General features: G+C 39.3%; 1 protein-coding gene across 3 annotated transcripts in view; it reads right to left on the bottom strand.

Annotated features, from left to right (window-relative positions):
• LOC131137090 (plexin-A1-like) overlaps positions 1–19,700 on the bottom strand; it is a 183,608-nt gene that overhangs the window by 36,618 nt on the left and 127,290 nt on the right. For all 3 annotated transcript variants that reach the window (XM_058084629.1, XM_058084628.1, XM_058084630.1), the window contains exons 9-10: positions 13,726–13,840; positions 2,313–2,513 (exon numbers count right to left, since the gene is read on the bottom strand). In XM_058084629.1, coding sequence (XP_057940612.1) covers positions 2,313–2,513; positions 13,726–13,840 — 316 coding nt within the window. The remainder of the gene's footprint in view (positions 1–2,312; positions 2,514–13,725; positions 13,841–19,700) is intronic.

Raw genomic sequence — 19,700 nt, 5'->3', positions numbered from 1 at the left:
TGCCATTTTGCTTTGTTTCTTTATAAAAAAAATAAGATACAGTAAAAACATGCAGGTTTGTTTGTATTACTACAGTGTCAGGTAAAATGATCTGACACATTTGTAGGTTAAATAAAAGGCAAATAAAGTAAAGAAACAAAAAAGTGTTTTCATTTTCAAAAAGTAAATATAATGCCATTTTGCTTTGTTTCTTTATAAAAGTAAGATACAGTAGAAACATGCAGGTTTGTTTGTATTACTACAGTGTCAGGCAAAATGATCTTTTTTTGTTTCTTTACTTTATTTGCCTTTTATTTAACCTACAAATATGTCAGATCATTTTGCCTGACCCTGTAATAATACAAACAAACCTGCATGTTTCTACTGTATCTTTGCCAGTGAAAGAGTTGTTATGGATAGAATATCCGTTATGATTGATTACCTGCTCACTGTTACCGTTATGTTAAGCATTCTCTGAAGGGAAGTGCATGTGTATGTATCACAGCAGGTTGTGTCTGAGGGGGGAGTCCAGTGTAATAAATCACTGCAAAAATTAGCCAGCAGTGTCCATTCCATCTTATAGTCTCCCCTGTGCATTATTTGGGGGAGTATTCGCATGGCTGGACGGGAAAAGATATACATTAACCTTCACACTAGTTGTTTAGATACTGCGTAGCTCGACATAAAACACAAAGCATATGGCAGATTCTTCAGATGATGCTCTTCCTAATCATGCAAAGCTGATGGAGATGGTAGAATCAGGAATGGGCAGTGACCTGCTTTACATGATTTATTACACTGAAAATATTAAATACAGAATCCACTGTGGGAGTCGATATGATGCAGTTGCTGTATATCGTCATTAGGGCTAATTTTGGATGATTGGGCAACTTAGTTACTGGTTTGCAATGCCTGATTTCATGTTTTTTCCACTACACAATCTGGTCCTCCCTCATTTATTCATCTTTCTGTCCCTCCATTTATTCTCTTTCATTCAGTCTTTCCTTCCCCCATCATGCTCCTTATCATTACTTTGTCTCGGATTCCATCACAACATCTCTTTGCCTCTTTCCCGTGTGTGTGTGTGTGTTTACGTCAGCCTACAACACGACTGTAATTCATCATCATTTCAGCTACAGCTCCCTTAATTGGATGCTATCACAGTCTCACCTGAAGAGGAGGCTTTTTTCCAATCATAAAACCCACCAGGGTGTGCTTGCATAGTACACGCAATTTGCCCCACTGTGTGGCCATTTTGTGTATTTATTCTCATATGTCCATACGGACCTGACTGATCTTAAGAGCAGTGAAATAAATAGTTAAAAATTTACCTTTTGTATATTTGGTTCTCAATGACGTTTTAAGTACAGCTACAATATGCAAAAGAAATTACAAAAACATTAACAATTAAACTGAAATAGGCTGTTCACTCAAAATACGATAAAAAAAAAAAAACATCTCCAAACCAGAACAAAGTTGGCACCAGTTAGGGCCTTTATTTTATTTTACTTTACGTTACGTTACGTTACGTTACTTTACTTTACTTTATTTTATGCTTGTGTCCCTTTTTTCAGGAGCACTTTGTCAACAACTGACCACATCAAATAACAAAATTAAATGGATTAAATGAAATACTTTGGAAAGAACGGGCGGGCCGTATTCAAACACTTGGCCCCCGGGCCGTACTTTGCCCACCCCTGTTTATTTTTTTATTTTATTTTATTTTTTAGGGCCTTCATTTTAATCGGATCCTGTGGCTACTACTTCTGAGGCTTATTTCAATAAGGTAAATATAACATGGGACCTTTGAACTTGAACTTAAAGACAATTTAAACTGTTCCAGTTCCAATTACAGTAAGAATACAGTAAGCCAAAACCTGCCACATTCTTAACTCAATGCTAGGAAATGGAAATGAATTTGAAGCCAACCTGGAAGTCATTCCTGTTCCTTGTTAGGCCTGACTGATTGACTGAAGGCTGTGATGGAGGAGCAGGAATGAAGAGAGACTGGGAATTCAACCTGAAGCCCAGTGGCCAAAAGCTCCCAAAAGTTAATTTATTGGAGGAAGAGGTACTGCTGACAGATGACCGATAGCTGGGCTTGCTCACCTTTGGGTGGAAAGTGATCTTCTTGACCACATTAGAATAAAAAAAGGACTTTGCAGCTGTAGACATTCAGCATGTATCCCACAAGACATCCATACAACATTATTTTACAAAGCCACAACATTTCATAAGCTGAAATTTATCAGGACAACAAGAACCTATGCCAAAGCTTTGTGGATTTTGACTCGTAATACGCATTTGGTAGGTATGCATGTGTGGTGTCTTACTATGCTCTTCTGGCACTGGATGCTGGTGCTGTTGAACCTCAGAGCCGGGACGCTGAGTGTGTTGCCTTGGATGTGAAAAATACACTCGTAGTTCCTCTGACCGGACTGCGGCTGGGGCAGATTCTGTGCCAGCAGTGTGATTGGCCTCATAACTCCGACGGGGATATAGATCTGAGTGGAGGGCAGGATTTGAGGACACTCCTGGAGATAAGAAAATTAAGAGGAGAGAGGTTAAGATGTGACTGGAAAAATAAGAAGATACACCACAGTGCTGTGGAAAAATAGTAGCGAGTGACATTCAAATATACTGTAGATAGCATACATGGGTTGAAATATGGTTTCCTTAAAGCAGCATACCTTCACTGTTTATGATTAGTGCTGTAGATATACAAGTTTATGTTCCATGGCGATCAGTTTTTTGTCATTGGCTTTGAAAGGCGTTAATCGGCACATGCCGATAATGTGTTTTTTACGTAAATCGTCTGATACTAACCTTTTGGCGATCTATTGGAGCATCCTTAATATTAAATAAATACAAGAGTATAATCTGAGGCTGCAGAGTGGTTAGCGTGCCGGCCTCACAGCTAGGAGACCCGAGTTCAATTCCACCAAACATGCTAGGTTAATCGGCGACTCCAAATTGTCTATAGGTATGAATGTGAGTGTGAATGGTTGTTTGTCTATATGTGCCCTGTGATTGGCTGGCTGGCGACCAGTCCAGGGTGTACCCCGCCTCTCACCCAAAGACTGCTGGGATAGGCTCCAGCACCCCCTTGTGAAGATAAGCGGTAGAAAATGAATGAAGAGTATAATCTGACATACAATTTCCATTTTCTATGTCGTTTATCCTCACTAGGGTCGTGGGTATGCTGGAGCCTATGCCAGCTGTCTTCGAGCGAGAGGCGGGGTACACCCTGGACTGGTCGCTAGCCAATCGCAGGGCACATATAGACAAACAACCATTCACACTCACATTCATACCTGGACATAACTGGACAATTTGGAGTCGCCAATTAACCTAGCATGTTTTTGGAATGTGGGAGGAAACCGGAGTACCCGGAGAAAACCCACGCATGCACGAGGAGAACATGCAAACTCCACACAGAGATGGCCGAGGGTGGGATTGAACTCGGGTCTCCTAGCTGTGAGGCCTGCGTGCTAACCACTATGTCACCGTGCAGCCCCGGTCACAAACATCTGCCATGAAAACACCATGCAATGCTAATGTTGACTCAGAAATAATCAGTTGCGGGTATGCTGGAGCCTATCCCAGCTGTCTTTGGGCGAAAGGCAGGGTACACCCTGGACTGGTCGCCAGCCAATCATAGGTCATATACGTATAAACAAACAACCATTCACACTCACATTCATACCTATGGACAATTTGGAGTCGCCAATTAACCTAGCATGTTTTTGGAATGTGGGAGGAAACCGGAGTACCCGGAGAAAACCCACTAAACCCAGTCTGCCTATATAAATGAGTAGATATATAAACTAGTCATTTCCATTCATGAAGCATTCATAAAGATACCATTTATCCCCTACTCTTTATTGATTAACGTGGCATATCATCAATTAAAAGTGCCAAAACGCCAATACTGGTTTTAAATTGGCTCAACTGGCATCAACCTTTCAGCCAATCCCTAAATAGAAGAAGAGAAAGCCAGACTGGCAGATGTAAAGAGGAGGAAGAGAAGAAATCAATGTGGTTGCTGGAGTGAAGCAGATTGTCAACAAGAAAGGCCGACTGTTAAAGTCTGAAGTATTCACAGGTGCTGATGGCTCTGTGATGGACTGCCGCTATGCCTCAAGGCTCTAATAGAATAGAACGGACAGACGCTGTGTGTGTGTGTGTGTGTGTGTGTGAGAGAGAGAGAGATACTAGGGTCCCCGCTTCAGCATCAAGTCTGAAGTAGCAGTCATTGTTGATGTTGAAGTAGCATGTTCAAGCATCTGTTCCAATTACGGCAGGCCAATCCTGTATGTTTGATGCACGCACGCACATAAAATGCCAAAAAAAACCAAGGCCGTCGCTGGCAGCGATGGATTGTGGGAGCTATTTCATTAGGAACATTGACGGGTGCATCAGATAAAGCAGCAGTGCTAGACAATGAGACACAACAATCTCTTCTGACCACAATAGGGATTCCTCATGGGGTGTCTCTCTGCACTTTATCTTTTCACCCTTCACCCAAACTTTTTCTCAGACTGAATTTGTTCAATAAATACAAAATCACATTTAATGTAATACTTAAATGGGATAGTCCATGTTAACATGTATTACTTACAGGTGTGTCTAATGATATGCATTGTTCGTATTAACTTGTTTTTTCATGTTGTAATGCACAGAAAGGGAAATAAATATGTCCATGTTTGGTAATGGTAATGGTTTTATTTCATTTGAACATGCGTCAGATTACAATTGAATGCATCACATAATCAGTTCACAGTTCCACATGTCCAAAAGGAGTAGGAAGAAGCGAAGCTTATTAAATCCTACCCCTCCATCTGGTACTTTTACAATCAGTAACTGTTACATTTGTTCACTTCCTGCTTTCCTAATATAATAAGTTATTTTTAAATATATAAATATCTATTTAATATATAATATAGTTTAAGTTTTTATTTTTTAATGTATTTATTTTTTTAGAATTTTTTGAAATTTTTGAATTTTTTGAATTTTATTTTTGTCACATACTTTGGTACGCAACAAAAATACAATGATATAATGGGTACCATAGTAACTGTCAATACAGTGATATTGACATCAACTGCTTGTATTGTTTCTTGAATTGGCTCATCGTTGTGCATTGTTTGACTTCCTTACTCAATCCATTCCATAGTTTGATTCCACATACTGAAATGCTATGGCTTTTTAACGTAGTCCTAGCATATAAGTGTTTCAAATGTAGTTCTTCCCTGAGATCATATTTCTCCTCTCTTGTAGAGAAGTATTGAATGACATTTTTAGGTAATTGGTTATTTTTAGCCTTATGCATTATTTTCACATACAAATTGTGAATGATGTTCCCCTTTAAATGTGATGCAGACAAACAGAGCAGGGATCCACCAGTGGGTGAGAGTAAGAAGGGAGCCGTTTGTGAGTTTATTAAAGTGGGAGATAAGCGTGGAGGACGGCTGCTGCATGGGAGTCATACGCGTCTCGACTAATTCTCATCGGGTCAATGTGTACTTTATAACACCCACTACAAACCAAATGTTAATCTTGCCCTTTGGCGCTGTGAAGTTAGTTGTGTAGAATGTTTTACTTTATTAGCCGCAGGGCCAAAACACTGACACTGTGATCAAAAGTTGTTGGGGGTGAGCGGAATTGGTGTGTGAGAGACAGAGATATCCGAGGGACATTTTTTTTGTTTACATTTTCACACCATTTTGACTGTGTTGAATTAATATAAGACACATATACCAAAAATGATGTATTTCATCTTCTCACATGGTTAGGATAAGAACCACACGAGTAATATGCATATTACATCATCTACTATAGAGCATAAATAGTGCCTTTAACTAAAAATGAGAATAATACATGATATATAATACATTATTTACTCGTATAAAATTAAGTGTATCTACTTTGTCACACCTAAGTCATCACATCATCTTTGTCCTTAAATGACTTCCTATCTGCGGAGGGAGACGTCTCATCTGCAGTGATGTCAGAGATGAGGCAAGAGCACTGATTGGCTATCGCCCATGCGGCCACCTTCCCATAGCACTGACAGTCTGTGAGTATGATAGATGAGGATGTTTCGGTGTGTGTGTGTGTGTGTTTCAGTGTCAAAGGGGTCACCACCGTCACCACAGTGATGAGGGTCCCCACGGATTAGCGTCATAGTCCAATGAAGCGCTTCAAAAAAAAAAAAGGGGGGGGGGGGGGGGGGCAGGGACCTATCGACTTGTGCTTTCATAGTAAACACACACCGTATGATGACCACATCCCCTGAGAGAGCATTTCTTAGTTTTACTCACTCGCTCATGAAGTAAGGACAACTTTTTTGTGACGTAATTCAAATATTGGCGTAAGTATAACATCAAATTCAACACTACATGCCTCTAATCGCAATAGATGTCTCCATTTAATAAACAAAGAAACGGCTTCAGGCACATTCTGACTATTTAAATCTTCCCCATCCTGCCGAGTGTCCCCCAGCAGATGAAGACACCATATTGCTGATGCATAACAGCATCCAAAGAAGATAAAACACAGGAACATAATATTCTCCCTGTATTGCTTTACTATGTGATAAATGCTGCAGATTGCTATTTAGGAGAAAAAAATGGAAGTGAGTGAGGTGAAACGCAGGCCAGCAGTGGCTGGTCATTGGCTTGTCTACATATGATAACTTACTAGTCAAAATAAGGAACAAATATTTACTGTGTTGGAACTGAGCACTGCTGTTGATATGTTAAGGATAAAGGGCACCTACTGTGCTTTTTATACTTTTCTGACCTATAAATGTAGTTAAAATGTTGTATTCTTGTGTTAAACGATGCCAAAGTTTCAGATAATGAGGTTTGCATATTTGGAAGTCAGCCCTGAAAGAAGTTTGTGATGTCTCAAAATGCTCTGTTTCAAAAGGCGTGGTTAAACCGTTCCTTTGTGATGTCACAGAGGGGCAGACTTCCTTATACAGGGTGATGCAAAATGATCTGACACATTTGTAGGTTAAATAAAAGGTAAATAAAGTAAAGAAACAAAAAAAGTGGGGCTGCACAGCGTGCGTGTGGTTAGCGCGCAGACCTCACACTTAGGAGACCCTCGGCCATCTCTGTGTGGAGTTTGCATGTTTTCCCCGTGCATGTGTGGGTTTTTTACGGTTTCTTTCCTCCCACATTCCAAAAACATGCTAGGTTAAACAATATATGTTTAATGTGTGGCTGCACGGTGAGCGAGTGGTTGGCACGCAGGCCTCACAGTTAAGAGACCCAAGTTCAATTCCACCCTCGGCCATCTCTGTGGGGAGTTTGCATGTTCTCCCCGTGTATGCGTGGGTTTTCTCCGGGTACTCCGTTTTCCTCCCACATTCCAAAAACATGCTAGGTTAATTGGTGACTTCAAATTGTCCATAGGTATGAATGTGAGTTTGAATGGTTGTTTGTCTATATGTGCCCTGTGATTGGCTGGCGACCAGTCCAGAGTGTACCCCGCCTCTCGCTAGAAGACAGCTGGGATAGGCTCCAGCACTCCCTGCGACCCTCGTGAGGATAAGCGGTAAAAAATGAATGAATGAAACAGAATGGCATTATATGTACTTTTCAAAAATAAAAACACTTTTTTGTTTCTTTACTTTATTTGCCTTTTATTTAACCTACAAATGTGTCAGATCATTTTGCCTGACCCTGTATATAATAAACTCTCTGCACTCCCCCAAGCGCTGCTCCGCTGTTTACTTGGAACATTACCAAGCATGATGGTTGGATCATAGTCAACATAAAGAACAGATAAACTACCTGATCCACTTCACTGACTATACAGACTACACACACAAATAGCAGCGTCTCTGTGTGTTATCACTGATGACAAAGCATGATTGTGTGTCAATCTGGATGCTATCAAAGCCCGGATGGTCAAAGAAGATCATGTCGCTGATCGGCATCAGTTTGCCGATCGATCAGCGCATCTAAAAATATCCGGTAAGTGTCCTGACGACTTAACTAATCTGACGGTTTTAATTTCACTGTACAGAAAATCAATATAATTCATGTCTCTACATGCCTCAGTTTTTGTTAGGGCTGTCAAAAAGAAACACGTTAACTAGTTTAGTTTGTTAATTCCATAATTCTAAGGCACAGCTCTACGTTATGATGACAGACGGCGACCGCAACGGAGCTGCGACGGATTCAGGGTCAGCCCAGGGTCATTGTCTTGAGAGAACGTGAGATGCATTCACAGACATTCTGGACATCACAACAATGTTTTTATTATGTGTGTACCTTCATGCGTTCATTAATTCATTTTCTACCGCTTATCCTCACAAGGGTCGCGAAGGGTGCTGGAGCCTATCCCAGCTGTCTTTGGGCGAGAGGCGGGGTATAACCTGGACTGGTGGCCAGCCAATCACAGGGCACATATAGACAAACAACCATTCACACTCACATTCATACCTATGTACAATTTGGAGTCGCCAATTAACCTAGCATGTTTTTGGAATGTGGGAGGAAACCGGAGTACCCGGAGAAAACAAATGCATGCACGGGGAGAACATGCAAACTCCACACAGAAATGGCAGAGGATGGAATCGAACTCGGGTCTCTTAACTGTGTGGCCTGTGCTCTAACCGCTCCGCTGCCGTTGCATCCATGTGTATGTTGTTATCAAACACTACCACTACATTTAAGTATCCCAGAATAATCAGTCAAAACATAACTTAAATGATGTGATCTCTTTGAACGCACCGTTAATTGTTCATAATAACAGTTAAAATCTATTAAAAATACTATTAAAGACACCAGTGTTCTGTAAATTTTTAACATGCGTGTTTTTGGAATGTGGGAGGAAACCGGAGTACCCGGAGAAAAGCCACACATGAACGGGCCTGAAACTCCAAAAGCGGAGATTTGAACCCATCTCTTCACTTTATGTAAATTTTCCGTAAATGCAATGCTATTAGTACATCCAAACTGGTCTTAATTTAATTATTTTTTTTGTATAATGGGTGTCATTCAGACTATATTCTCAAGGTCTGTAATCCCAATGCTCTGCCGGGTCTGCAGTGTAAAAAAAAAAAAAAAAAAGGCATGGCTGTGACTAACAAGCATTATTAGCCAGGGACTTAAACTGTAGCAAAGTTATTACTTCCCTTTCATTCTAGCGATGTGACTCACCTCTGTGCTCCATTTCAATAAGAAAAGTTCTCATCTACTTTGCTCAAATGAAGCGATTCCCTCGACTGGTGTCAGGTTTAAGGAGGCCCCGGCCCCGTAGCACCGCACAACGAGCTCTTGCATGAATGCAATGAAAGACACTTTGAACTTTAGGAAGTCTTTTGCCGAGTCCACCCACACATCTCAGAACACAACCATGGGAGATATACACATACAGAAAGGTGGAAAAGGCACAAAAGATGAATATATATATATATATAATATAATAATATATACCTGTATACTTTACTGAATGCAAATATTTCAGTAATTTTTTGTTATGTTTGAATAGAAGAAAGCATTTCTGAGCTCTATAATTAACTACAGCAACTGAGGAAGAAAGTGAGACAGGAGAAATGACAGAGAATTATTGAAGAAGAAACATAAGGTGAATAAGGAACCCCCCCAATCTTAAGGGTCTCTTTCTCATCTTCATTCTAACTCACCTAGTCATCTTTTATCTTGCTGTTACCTTATTCAGCTGAATACACCAGTAACAAACTAGTAGATTTTTAGAACTTAAGTGGGGGCTGACTGGTGACCAGTTCAGTCCACGGTGTAAAAACGTAAGTGGGATAGGCTCCAGCTCACACATAAGCCCGAACAGGATATGCAGTACAAAAAAAAATATGATTATTCAGTCAGAATCTTCTGTAGTGCCTTGAGACTGAGCAGCTCGTTTTCATGCATTTAATCAATTAATACTGTGTATAAAAATGAATGGTGAGGGGGTGGAGGGTGGTGGGGGGTGCTTGTCTACAGGGAACACGTGCATAGTGGGATTTTATTAATTTGCAGACAAAATTCCACCACTCCGCTTGTATTTATTTATTTAATAAAAAGAAGCCCCCTGGCGGCGTGCTTGCAACTAGGCCACCTTGCCGCCGCAACTCTCCTCCCCTCTTTTGTCTTTTACTGCAGGATGCTCCACCTTTCTCCTCTCATCTCATCTGTCTCTCGCCATTAAACACGCCGACGATCACACAAGCATCTGGAGATGCATCTTTAAGCTTTAATACACTTTGAATAATTAACACACACACACACAGTATATAGGGTAGAGTCTATCAGGGGCAGACGGACCCACAGGGAGGGGGGGGGGAGAAGGGAAGCTCGCTGTGTGCCAGCCGCAGACACAGAGCCTCAGAGCTGGGGGAGCTCAGAGCTGTGAGCCAGCCTGAGCTCGAGCAGACACACATACAGTGGAAAGAAGGCTAGGAATCTATCTATGTATGTATCGTTAAAGGGGACCCATTATGCTTTTTTTTTTTTTCGCTTTTCCACCGATAAATGTAGTTAGAATTTTATATTGTCGTGTTAAACGATGCCAAAGTTTCAGATCATGAGGTTTTTAAATCTGGAAGTGAGTCCTGAAAAAAGTTTGGGATGGCTCAAAACACTCCGTTTCATAAGGCGTGGTTAAACTGCCACTTTGTGATGTCACAGAGGGGTGGACTTTTTCCTAACTATTTTTTTGTTTGTTTGTTTAGTTTGTTTCGAACATAAAAACAAACATTCAAAGTACAACAAACCAACCAAAATCATTCATTCATTTTCTACCGCTTATCCTCACAAGGGTCGTGGGGGTGCTGGAGCCTATCCAAATTAACGGGGAGAACATGCAAACGCCACACAGAGATGGCCGAGGGTAGAATCGAACTTCTGGCCTGCGTGCTAACCACTCACCCTTTATTCATTCATTCATTTTCTACCGCTTATCCTCACGAGGTCCACGGGGGTGCTGGAGCCTATCCCAGCTGTCTTCAGGCCAGAGGAGCGATACACCCTGGACTGGTCGCCAGCCAATCACAGGGCACATATAGACAAACAACCATTCACACTCACATTCATACCTATGGACAATTTGGAGTCGCTAATTAACCTAGCATGTTTTTGGAACGTGGGAGGAAACCGGAGTACCCGGAGAAAACCCACGCATGCACGGGGAGAACATGCAAACTCCACACAGAGATGGCCGAGTGTGGGATTGAACCCGGGTCTCCTAGCTGTGAGGCCTCCGTGCATGCTAACCAATATCAATATAAAATAAAATACATGGCTGTGTTAAACACTAATGCTTTTTCTCCTCTGTCTTGGCTACTTGCGCCGGTGGGAGGGACGGAGGCGTAGGTACGCAATGCTGCGCCGCACATTAGGGCTTATAGTGTTAATTGACTCAGATGTGTTCATGTGTTTCATCAAATCATTACTAAAGACATCTTGAAAATGTATTTAATATTCAAAAGTGTACCAAAATGGCGCCAAATTGAATGATGAATTGTTTACTATTTGAAACATTATGATTATTGCTAATAGGCAGTATTTTAGAGTCCAAGGGCCTCAACTGTACGTATTCAACAAATGGCACGGAACTGATCATGAATCCAATGACTCCACTCAAGTGAACTTCACCAAAGTGCACAGTGAGTGTCTTTCCAAAACAACACACACATGCCTCTATTTGTGCAGCAGCGAGGTGACACAAACATATGATCACAGACTCAGCTCACTCATCACAATGATGTATTTGCTAATTAACATCCAGAGGAGAACCGGTACATGCATGTTCACCTGCTGTTCATCCGGAGCTTTTTTTAGTATTATCTATGATACAGCAGATTCGATTCCCCGCGGTGCAGCAATGTCATTTATATAGACAATGGATCTAGGTCAGGCTTGAGGGATGCGCGCTATGTAACAAAATACTAACTCCTTCTTTGAGAGTTTATGTGCTTTTTTTAATATATAATTTTTCTCTAATATCCCTGAAAAGGAGTAATTTGAAAGAACCCCCCGCGGGCGAGTCGGATCTAGCAACTAAATGCGGGATTCACTGGAGCAAAGACAATTTGTTTGTTTGTCCTGCTGGTGTTTGTTTCTCTGGCTGTTTGTGTTTATGCACATTTGTGTTGATGGCCTATCCAAGTGTTTCTCCAACTAGCAATTTTCTGCCTGGTCGCCTTTCATGCGCCTCACTCTTTATCAGCTGTCACAACACCGCCGATTTATATATATTTACAGATCCAGGAAGAGACGGGGACGGATTCGATTTATTTTAAAGGGAGCGAGTGCATCCAAAGTGACGCCATAGTGCAAAGTTCTTGTTTTCCTATGGGGCAGTAATAGACGGAAGGGTTGTTTTTAATCAAATATGATCTGAAGTCAGCCTGAGAAACATCAACACGTGCCTTTGGGATGACAAGCAGTGTAGTGTGACTTCAATCACACTGGCAAGTGACTGCTAATGACACATGGGGGAACTTTTCCCTAGCACTTGTATGTGTCATATTGCTTCAGGCAAAAAAAAAAGAATAAAATTGTTTGTGTTTTTTCCAAACCGTGGGAAATAATGTGCGCTAACTAAGAGTTGAATTTTACAATCAATCAGTTAGCATCATGTACAAAAAAGAATACAAATTATGCATATTATAAATAATGCGCAATGACTACAATTTGCCTGTAATGAAAATGTTTGTACAAAATCTTACAATTTTAAAAAATTACAATTTATTTCAAACATTAAATTATAATTTTGTAGCATTTTTGACCAAAATAATTTATTACCAAAATTTTGTCAAAATGAGAAATAATTTACAATAAATCAGTTAGAATCATGTACAAAAATAGTACAAATTATGCACATTATAAATAATGTGTGAGGACCAAGATTGGCCTGTAATTAGAATTTTTGTACAAAATCTTTGTACAGAAATTATAATTTATTTCAAATATTAAATAATAATTTAGTAGCATTTTTGACAAAAATAATTTAATACCAAAATTTGGTCAAAATGAGAAATAATTTACAATAAATCAGTTAGAATCATGTACAATCATTATAAATAATGCACCATGACTAAGATTTGCCTGTAATGAAAATTTTTGGACAGAATCTTTGTACAAAAATTACAATTTATTTCAAACATTAAATAACTTTGTATCATTTTTGACAAAAAAAATAATTTATTACCAAAATTTGGTCAAAATGAGAAAAATTTACAATAAATCAGTTAGCATCATATACAAAAAATAGTACAAATTATGCACATTATAAATAATGCGTGATGACTAAGATTTGCCTATAATGAGAATTTTTTGACCAAATATTACAATTTGGTATATTAAAATTACAATTTATTTCAAACATTAAAGGATCATTTATTTTGGATAGAAATAATTTATTACCAAAATTTGGTAAAAATGAGAAATAAAAGGAGGCTAATTGTGATAACCAAGTTTACGTATTATGAGAAATTAGAACGTATTACTAAAATTGAAAAACACTACTAATACTTCTACTACTACTAATAAGAAGAATAATAATGATAAAAACCAAAACAAAAAAAATCAAATTAATTATGAACATTTTATATCCTTCCATTCCATTCCCCTCCATTTATCCGGGTCCGGGTCCGGAACACGGTCTCAGAACGGAAGCCCAGACTTCCTTCGTCCCCGGACCCCCACTTCCCTTTCTGAGGCATCGGACAGTTGAGTGCTCTTTTGACATATAAACATGTCTCCTTACCTGTGAGGTGTTGACACGCCCCTCCTGGAAGGAACAGTCGCTGGCGTCCTGCGTGCACATGTGGCGATATTTGCACCAGTGACAAGGGAACTTGCCATCCACACAGGAGAGACACCTGCATGAGTGAAGAGAATATGGTTACAATTGACTGTGACAATGTGACTGTGACTTTTCCCATACTTTGTTCTGGTCAGTTATCCATGTCATAACATCCAAACTATCCCTTGAAGTACATTTTGTGTACAAGAACCACAAAATCTAATCTGATCTTAATATTTTGGTCTGCACCATACAGTATATTAGAAGTGCTTGACCAGAGATACTGAAGTCAAAACAGCAATCAAATAAAATGCCGTGTTTATCCATCAGATAGCGGCCCGAGTAAGTAGCATTGACATTGAAATGACAAGCGTAAGCATGGTCTTGTGCATCCAGACTTTATCCAGTCTGTCAGCTGCTAAGACCAGAGAGGAGGATGAGATAGAAAGCATAGAGGAATGTACTCTTCTCTCCTTATCCTCCATTCTTGGAGGCTTTAAGTGCAATAAGCTGGCAGCGCAAGATAAGCTTTTTCTACAATGGTTGTTTTATTTCTTTTCTTTTAAAAAAAAAAAAAAATCAGCAAGAAAAAAGGCCAAAAACGGAAAAAGAAATTTAGAACCGACATAAACGACCAATCATTTTAGCAACCACTGAAAGACAATGGAAGAGAAGTCATTATTGTATTGTAAATTGTTGAACAATGTTGGAGCACATTACTGTTACAAGGTGACACCAAACCAAAGTGACAGGAAGAATTTTTTCCACCTTTAAATGTTCATATCCATAAAATGGCTGCATTGAATCATATTTACACAAATATGTAAGCTCTACTACTTCCTGTGGTTAAGGTGAATTCGAAGTGCCATTGCTGTATTCAGTATTTGTTAAAAAACAAACTACTAACCAATTTAAACATTATTTTTTGGGGGGCAAGGTAGATAGTTAGGAGGTACGGGGGCGTGGGTGCGCGGCGCTGCGCCTTACTGCGTCGCTCACATTAATTGCAAAGTGTGTAGCCACGGGGCCGGTACACCTGGTTTACGAAATTAGAACCTTCATGGTTTGATAAGTGCCATTTTCTTTTAATATTTTTGTTTTACATTAAAAATAAAAATGATAAGTGATGAAAAAAATGAAAAATATGGTCTCAAAGTTTGTACTGACTGTCAGTGTACAGTATACGTATATTAATAGTACACATGGACACATGCAGTGTATTAACACAACAAGACGCACGTCACTTTGTACACTAACCAAGGCAATTTTGTGGCTTTAACCAAAATATACACTAACCGGGGTGGATGCTAACTGAGTTTCCAATTTTTTAATAGTCATTTTTATATTATTAATTAGCCCATTATTATTACTATCATCATTATTCTTCTTCTGATTATTACTACTACTACTACTAGTAGTACTATGCTAGTATTAGCCTGCTTATTGGCTTGCTTATTGGCTTGCTTTTGCCCTATTATATGAAATTTGTTAGAGATTTTTTTGTAAAAAATAAATTTAAAAAAATATTTTAAAAATCAATGAAAAATATTGTTAAAAATCCATAAAAAATATCAAATTATTCCAATATTTGTTAAAGATTTTTTGGCTTGCTTATTAGCCTGCTTGCCTTATTATAAGAAATTTGTTAGAGATTTTTTTTGTAAAAACAAATCAATAAAAAATATTTTAAAAAATCAATGAAAAATATTTTTAAAACAATAAAAATACATTAAATTATTACAATATTTGTTAAATATTTTAGTAAAAAAATCTATAAAAAATATCAAATTATTTAGGGGGGCTTAAGAACATTTTAGGGTAGTTCAGCCCCCCTAAAATAGGCCTAATGACGCTACTGGAAAATCATGAAACTGTTGGTCTGGTGGTTGACTACAGACGTAAGGTAGCTGCAACGAAAGCTTGCCCATGTTAAATAAATAATAAAGTACACCAAAGTAAATAACTGTATAATAAAAATGCTGATGATCAGCGTTACTGTAGCAACATGAGGTTGGCGACACCGTCAGTGGTAAGCTCTCGAGGCCTGATTGATCTGCAGCTTTAGGTACACAATCAATGCCACAGGATTAGCATGTCTGTGCACCGAGGCTATGCTAACATTTGTTTGAGAAGCCGGTGAGTTCTCCTCACAATTAACTTCCTCAGGGTTTATCGATTTCTGCAATGTGTGCACAGTGTGAGGATTATATGCATGCTGCCCGTGCACACAAACGCTAAGTAAGTACACTTGCATCACCGGGATTTGACACAGCGGTATTCCTCTTGGGACGCCAGGGAAGGATAGCTGTCAATGTTTTGGGATGAATGTACTGCTTGCAATCCAGTCAATAAAGAGCAAACCTTGTCCAATCAAGATCCAAACGGTGAATTTACCGTGTCTAGCTTATAGAAGAGTCGCTTCTCAGCGGGGGACCTGGACTCATTAGAAGATATTATTGCATCCTGTCATGCTCAAGTCCAAAAGCAGCGAGTATGATCAGTCTCAAACCCCAGTTTAATTAAAGCGGGTCACACTTATTGGAAATTGGAGCGCTAGGTATGGAATAACTTGCTGCTTGAGGAACTAATACAGGAAAAACTGCTTAGAAAATGGCTTTGAAATACTCATAGCGCTATTCTCAGTAAAATGTCACGTGTACTGGTTTTATCTTATAGCACTTTATAACACTTATTCTGTTGGCATTCATCATTATATATGAATGTGTGTAATTTTAACTATTATTAATACTCTGTACGGTGCCCTGTGATTGGCTGGCGACCAGTCCAGGGTGTACCCCGCCTCTCGCCCAAAGACAGCTGGGATAGGCTCCAGCACCCCCGTGACCCGTGTGAGGAAAAAGCGGTAGAAAATGAATGAATGAACTCTGTATGGTGACCTTGAGTGTCCTAAAATAAATAAATAAAACATATTATTATTGTAATTAATGTATATATTGTAATAATAAAATAATAATAATAATAATAATAATAATAATAATAATAATAATAATAATAATAATAATAATAATAATAATAATAATAATAATAATAATAATAATAATAATAATAATAATAATAATAATAATAATAATAATAATAATAATAATAATAATAATAATAATGATAATAATAATAATAATAAAAATATTATTGTAATGATTATTATTGCTAATTATTATTAATTATTATCATATTAATTATAATATTAATAAGAAATTTTATTATTATTATTTTATATTATTATTATTATTCATTCATTCATTTTCTCCCGCTTATCCTCACGAGGGTCGCAGGGTGTGCTGGAGCCTATCCCAGCTGTCTTTGGGCAAGAGGCGGGGTATACCCTGGACTGGTCGCCAGCCAATCACAGGGCACATATAGACAAAGATTATTATTATCATCATCATTATTATTATTATTATTATTATTATTATTATCATTATTATTATCATTATTATTATCATTATTATTATCATTATTATTATCATTATTATTATTATTATTATTATTATTATTATTATTATTATTATTATTATTATTATTATTATTATTATTATTATTATTATTATTATTATTAAATCAAAACCAGTCATCCGATTTTTTTTTTTGTGGGAGGGATGGGGGGTATCAGCATTTCTTTTGTTTGTCTGTGGTGACCATGAAGTATCATGGTCACGGCGCACTTAAAAGTCCACGAAAATGGCCATTTTGCCCAAACCTGACGCTAGCAAAACGTAAAAAAGACACAAGTTGGCCATACGGACATCACAGGAGTAAGAAACGCATACATTTGTCCGGCAAACTTGAACAAATAGTTAGAAAATCAGCCCGTCACATTCGTTGTGTTCATACATTTCTAGTATATTTGGCACAGCCGTAGGTGCCCATGCGACCAGTTGTGACCGAGGCTTAATGCGAAGATGTTTTCTGCTTTACATCCTGTTTCTATTCAGTTTCCCACTTCTTCCTTTGTTTCGCTTCCTCCTTTATGAAAATGCAACATTCATCCCCCTCCTCCTGCTGCTGAATGCTAAACGAATCCAAGCCTCTTGTTAATACAAATGTCTAATATTGTAAGAGCGAATAAATAGCCCAGAGCATCCTTCCCCGTGCCAACATGGTGCCTTCTGTCTCTTTGAGTGCCTTCTGACTGAGCGTACACCTGTTTGGGTAGCACGACGTTCAATGTGGAAAGCCACGCATCAGCCAGGCCGGGTGCTTGCCCGGCGGCTGTCCCCGCATCTCAGCATGATGCACGTGCAAGTCAGCTGCGGTGCATCTGGACTCGTGTGCCCCAATACGGTGAGGATGATCCATGATCTAGCACAGAGTGCTGCAGCCCCCGCCCCGCCCCTCGCAAGGGGACCACCGACTGGGAAGGTCAAAGATTAAAAGTTGCAAGCTGATACTAGAGGGAGGGAGTATAGATCATATGTGGGTTTATTTTACAGTTGCAGTAGTGAACTGAACAATCTTCCAGGAGTCCTCTGGCAGTCAAGAAATAAGCAAAAACAACAAAAAGTAAACAAAGATGATTTCTAGCTTGTAAACCAAAAAAAAAAAATGAATGAAAGATTCAACTCAGCCCAGGTGAGCCCCTCTCCACAAGCCCACTCCATTATGCTTACACAGACGCCCCGGCTAGAGCTAATTAACGGCCAATTACTATGCAGATATATGCAGGGCCGAAAGCAGAGCGCAGGCAATAAAATGGACTTGATGAACGAGAGGGCCATGGAAAGTGAGGTGCTGGGTTGGGGGTGGTCAAGCATAAAGGAGGGGGTCGTGATCTTGAGAAAGAGTGGATGAGGATGGAGGAAAAAGGAACTTACTGTGCATTTTTTTGGGCCGTGAACTGGGACTAATGTAGGGAATCTGACAAAACTCTCACACACATTATGGGCTCTACGTTGGTGGCGCAGCGTGGCGCACCCCACATCCAGCGCACCATCAGCCAATTTGGTAATTTTGTAGATTGGGCACTCCGGTTTTCCTCCCACATTCTAAAAACCTGCTAGGTTAATTAGCAACTCCAAATTGTCCATAGGTATGAATGTGAGTGTGAATGGTTGTTTGTCTATATGTGCCCTGTGATTGGCTGGCGACCAGTCCAGGGTGTGCCCCGCCCCGCTTTTACTACTTTTAACTGTGTATAAACGAATGAATATTGTATTTTAACGTATCTTTTACACTGTTTACTTGTTTTTATTCAACTCCATTTTTCTATAAAGCATCTTTGAGTATTTTGAAAAGCGCTATACAAATAAAATGTATTATTATTATTATTATTATTATTATTATTATTATTATTATTAATATTATTATTATCCCGCTTCTCGCCCGAAGACAGCTGGGATAGGCTCCAGCACCCCTGCGACCCTTGTGAGGATAAGCGGTAGAAAAATAATGAATTTAGATTCAGCGTAGGTGTCCACATTTTCAGTAAGCATGGCGCACCTGCGCCTCGTCTACAAAAATAGAGCCCTATGAGTCCACCCCACTTTCCGAGAAGCCTTTGCATTATATTATATCTTCTCAAGGTGCAAATGACCTACAGAGTAATCAGTGTACAGCTTGTATAGCAGTATTGCTTTACTATCCATGAAAGACGGCTCGCAACACAAGTAGCAAGATAATGGTGGTGATAACATCAGGATCTAGGCCTGCATTGGTGCTTCCAGGACTGCGGAGCTGCGGTTCATTGAAGAGAAACATAAAGTCCAACATCTACTGTGACATTTCCCTCCCTTGGGAAACTGGTCACATGGCCGTTTGCCGCCATGATAAGGAGCCCAGTGCCTTGCTGAGGAAGCTGAGGTAAAGGAGTGACAAAGTGTCACTCCCGAATCCATCTCAGCTTCCTCAAGCAGGTTGAAGATGTCTAAACAGAACACGCAAATTTCAATGGATTCGTCCTTGCACCCTTGTGGACTAAC

Source organism: Doryrhamphus excisus, chromosome 10 (genome assembly GCF_030265055.1).
Source record: "Doryrhamphus excisus isolate RoL2022-K1 chromosome 10, RoL_Dexc_1.0, whole genome shotgun sequence".
Classification (NCBI taxonomy): Eukaryota; Metazoa; Chordata; class Actinopteri; order Syngnathiformes; family Syngnathidae; genus Doryrhamphus; species Doryrhamphus excisus.
Note: the sequence above shows the minus strand (reverse complement) of the source record. Positions and strands in the feature narration are given on the sequence as shown.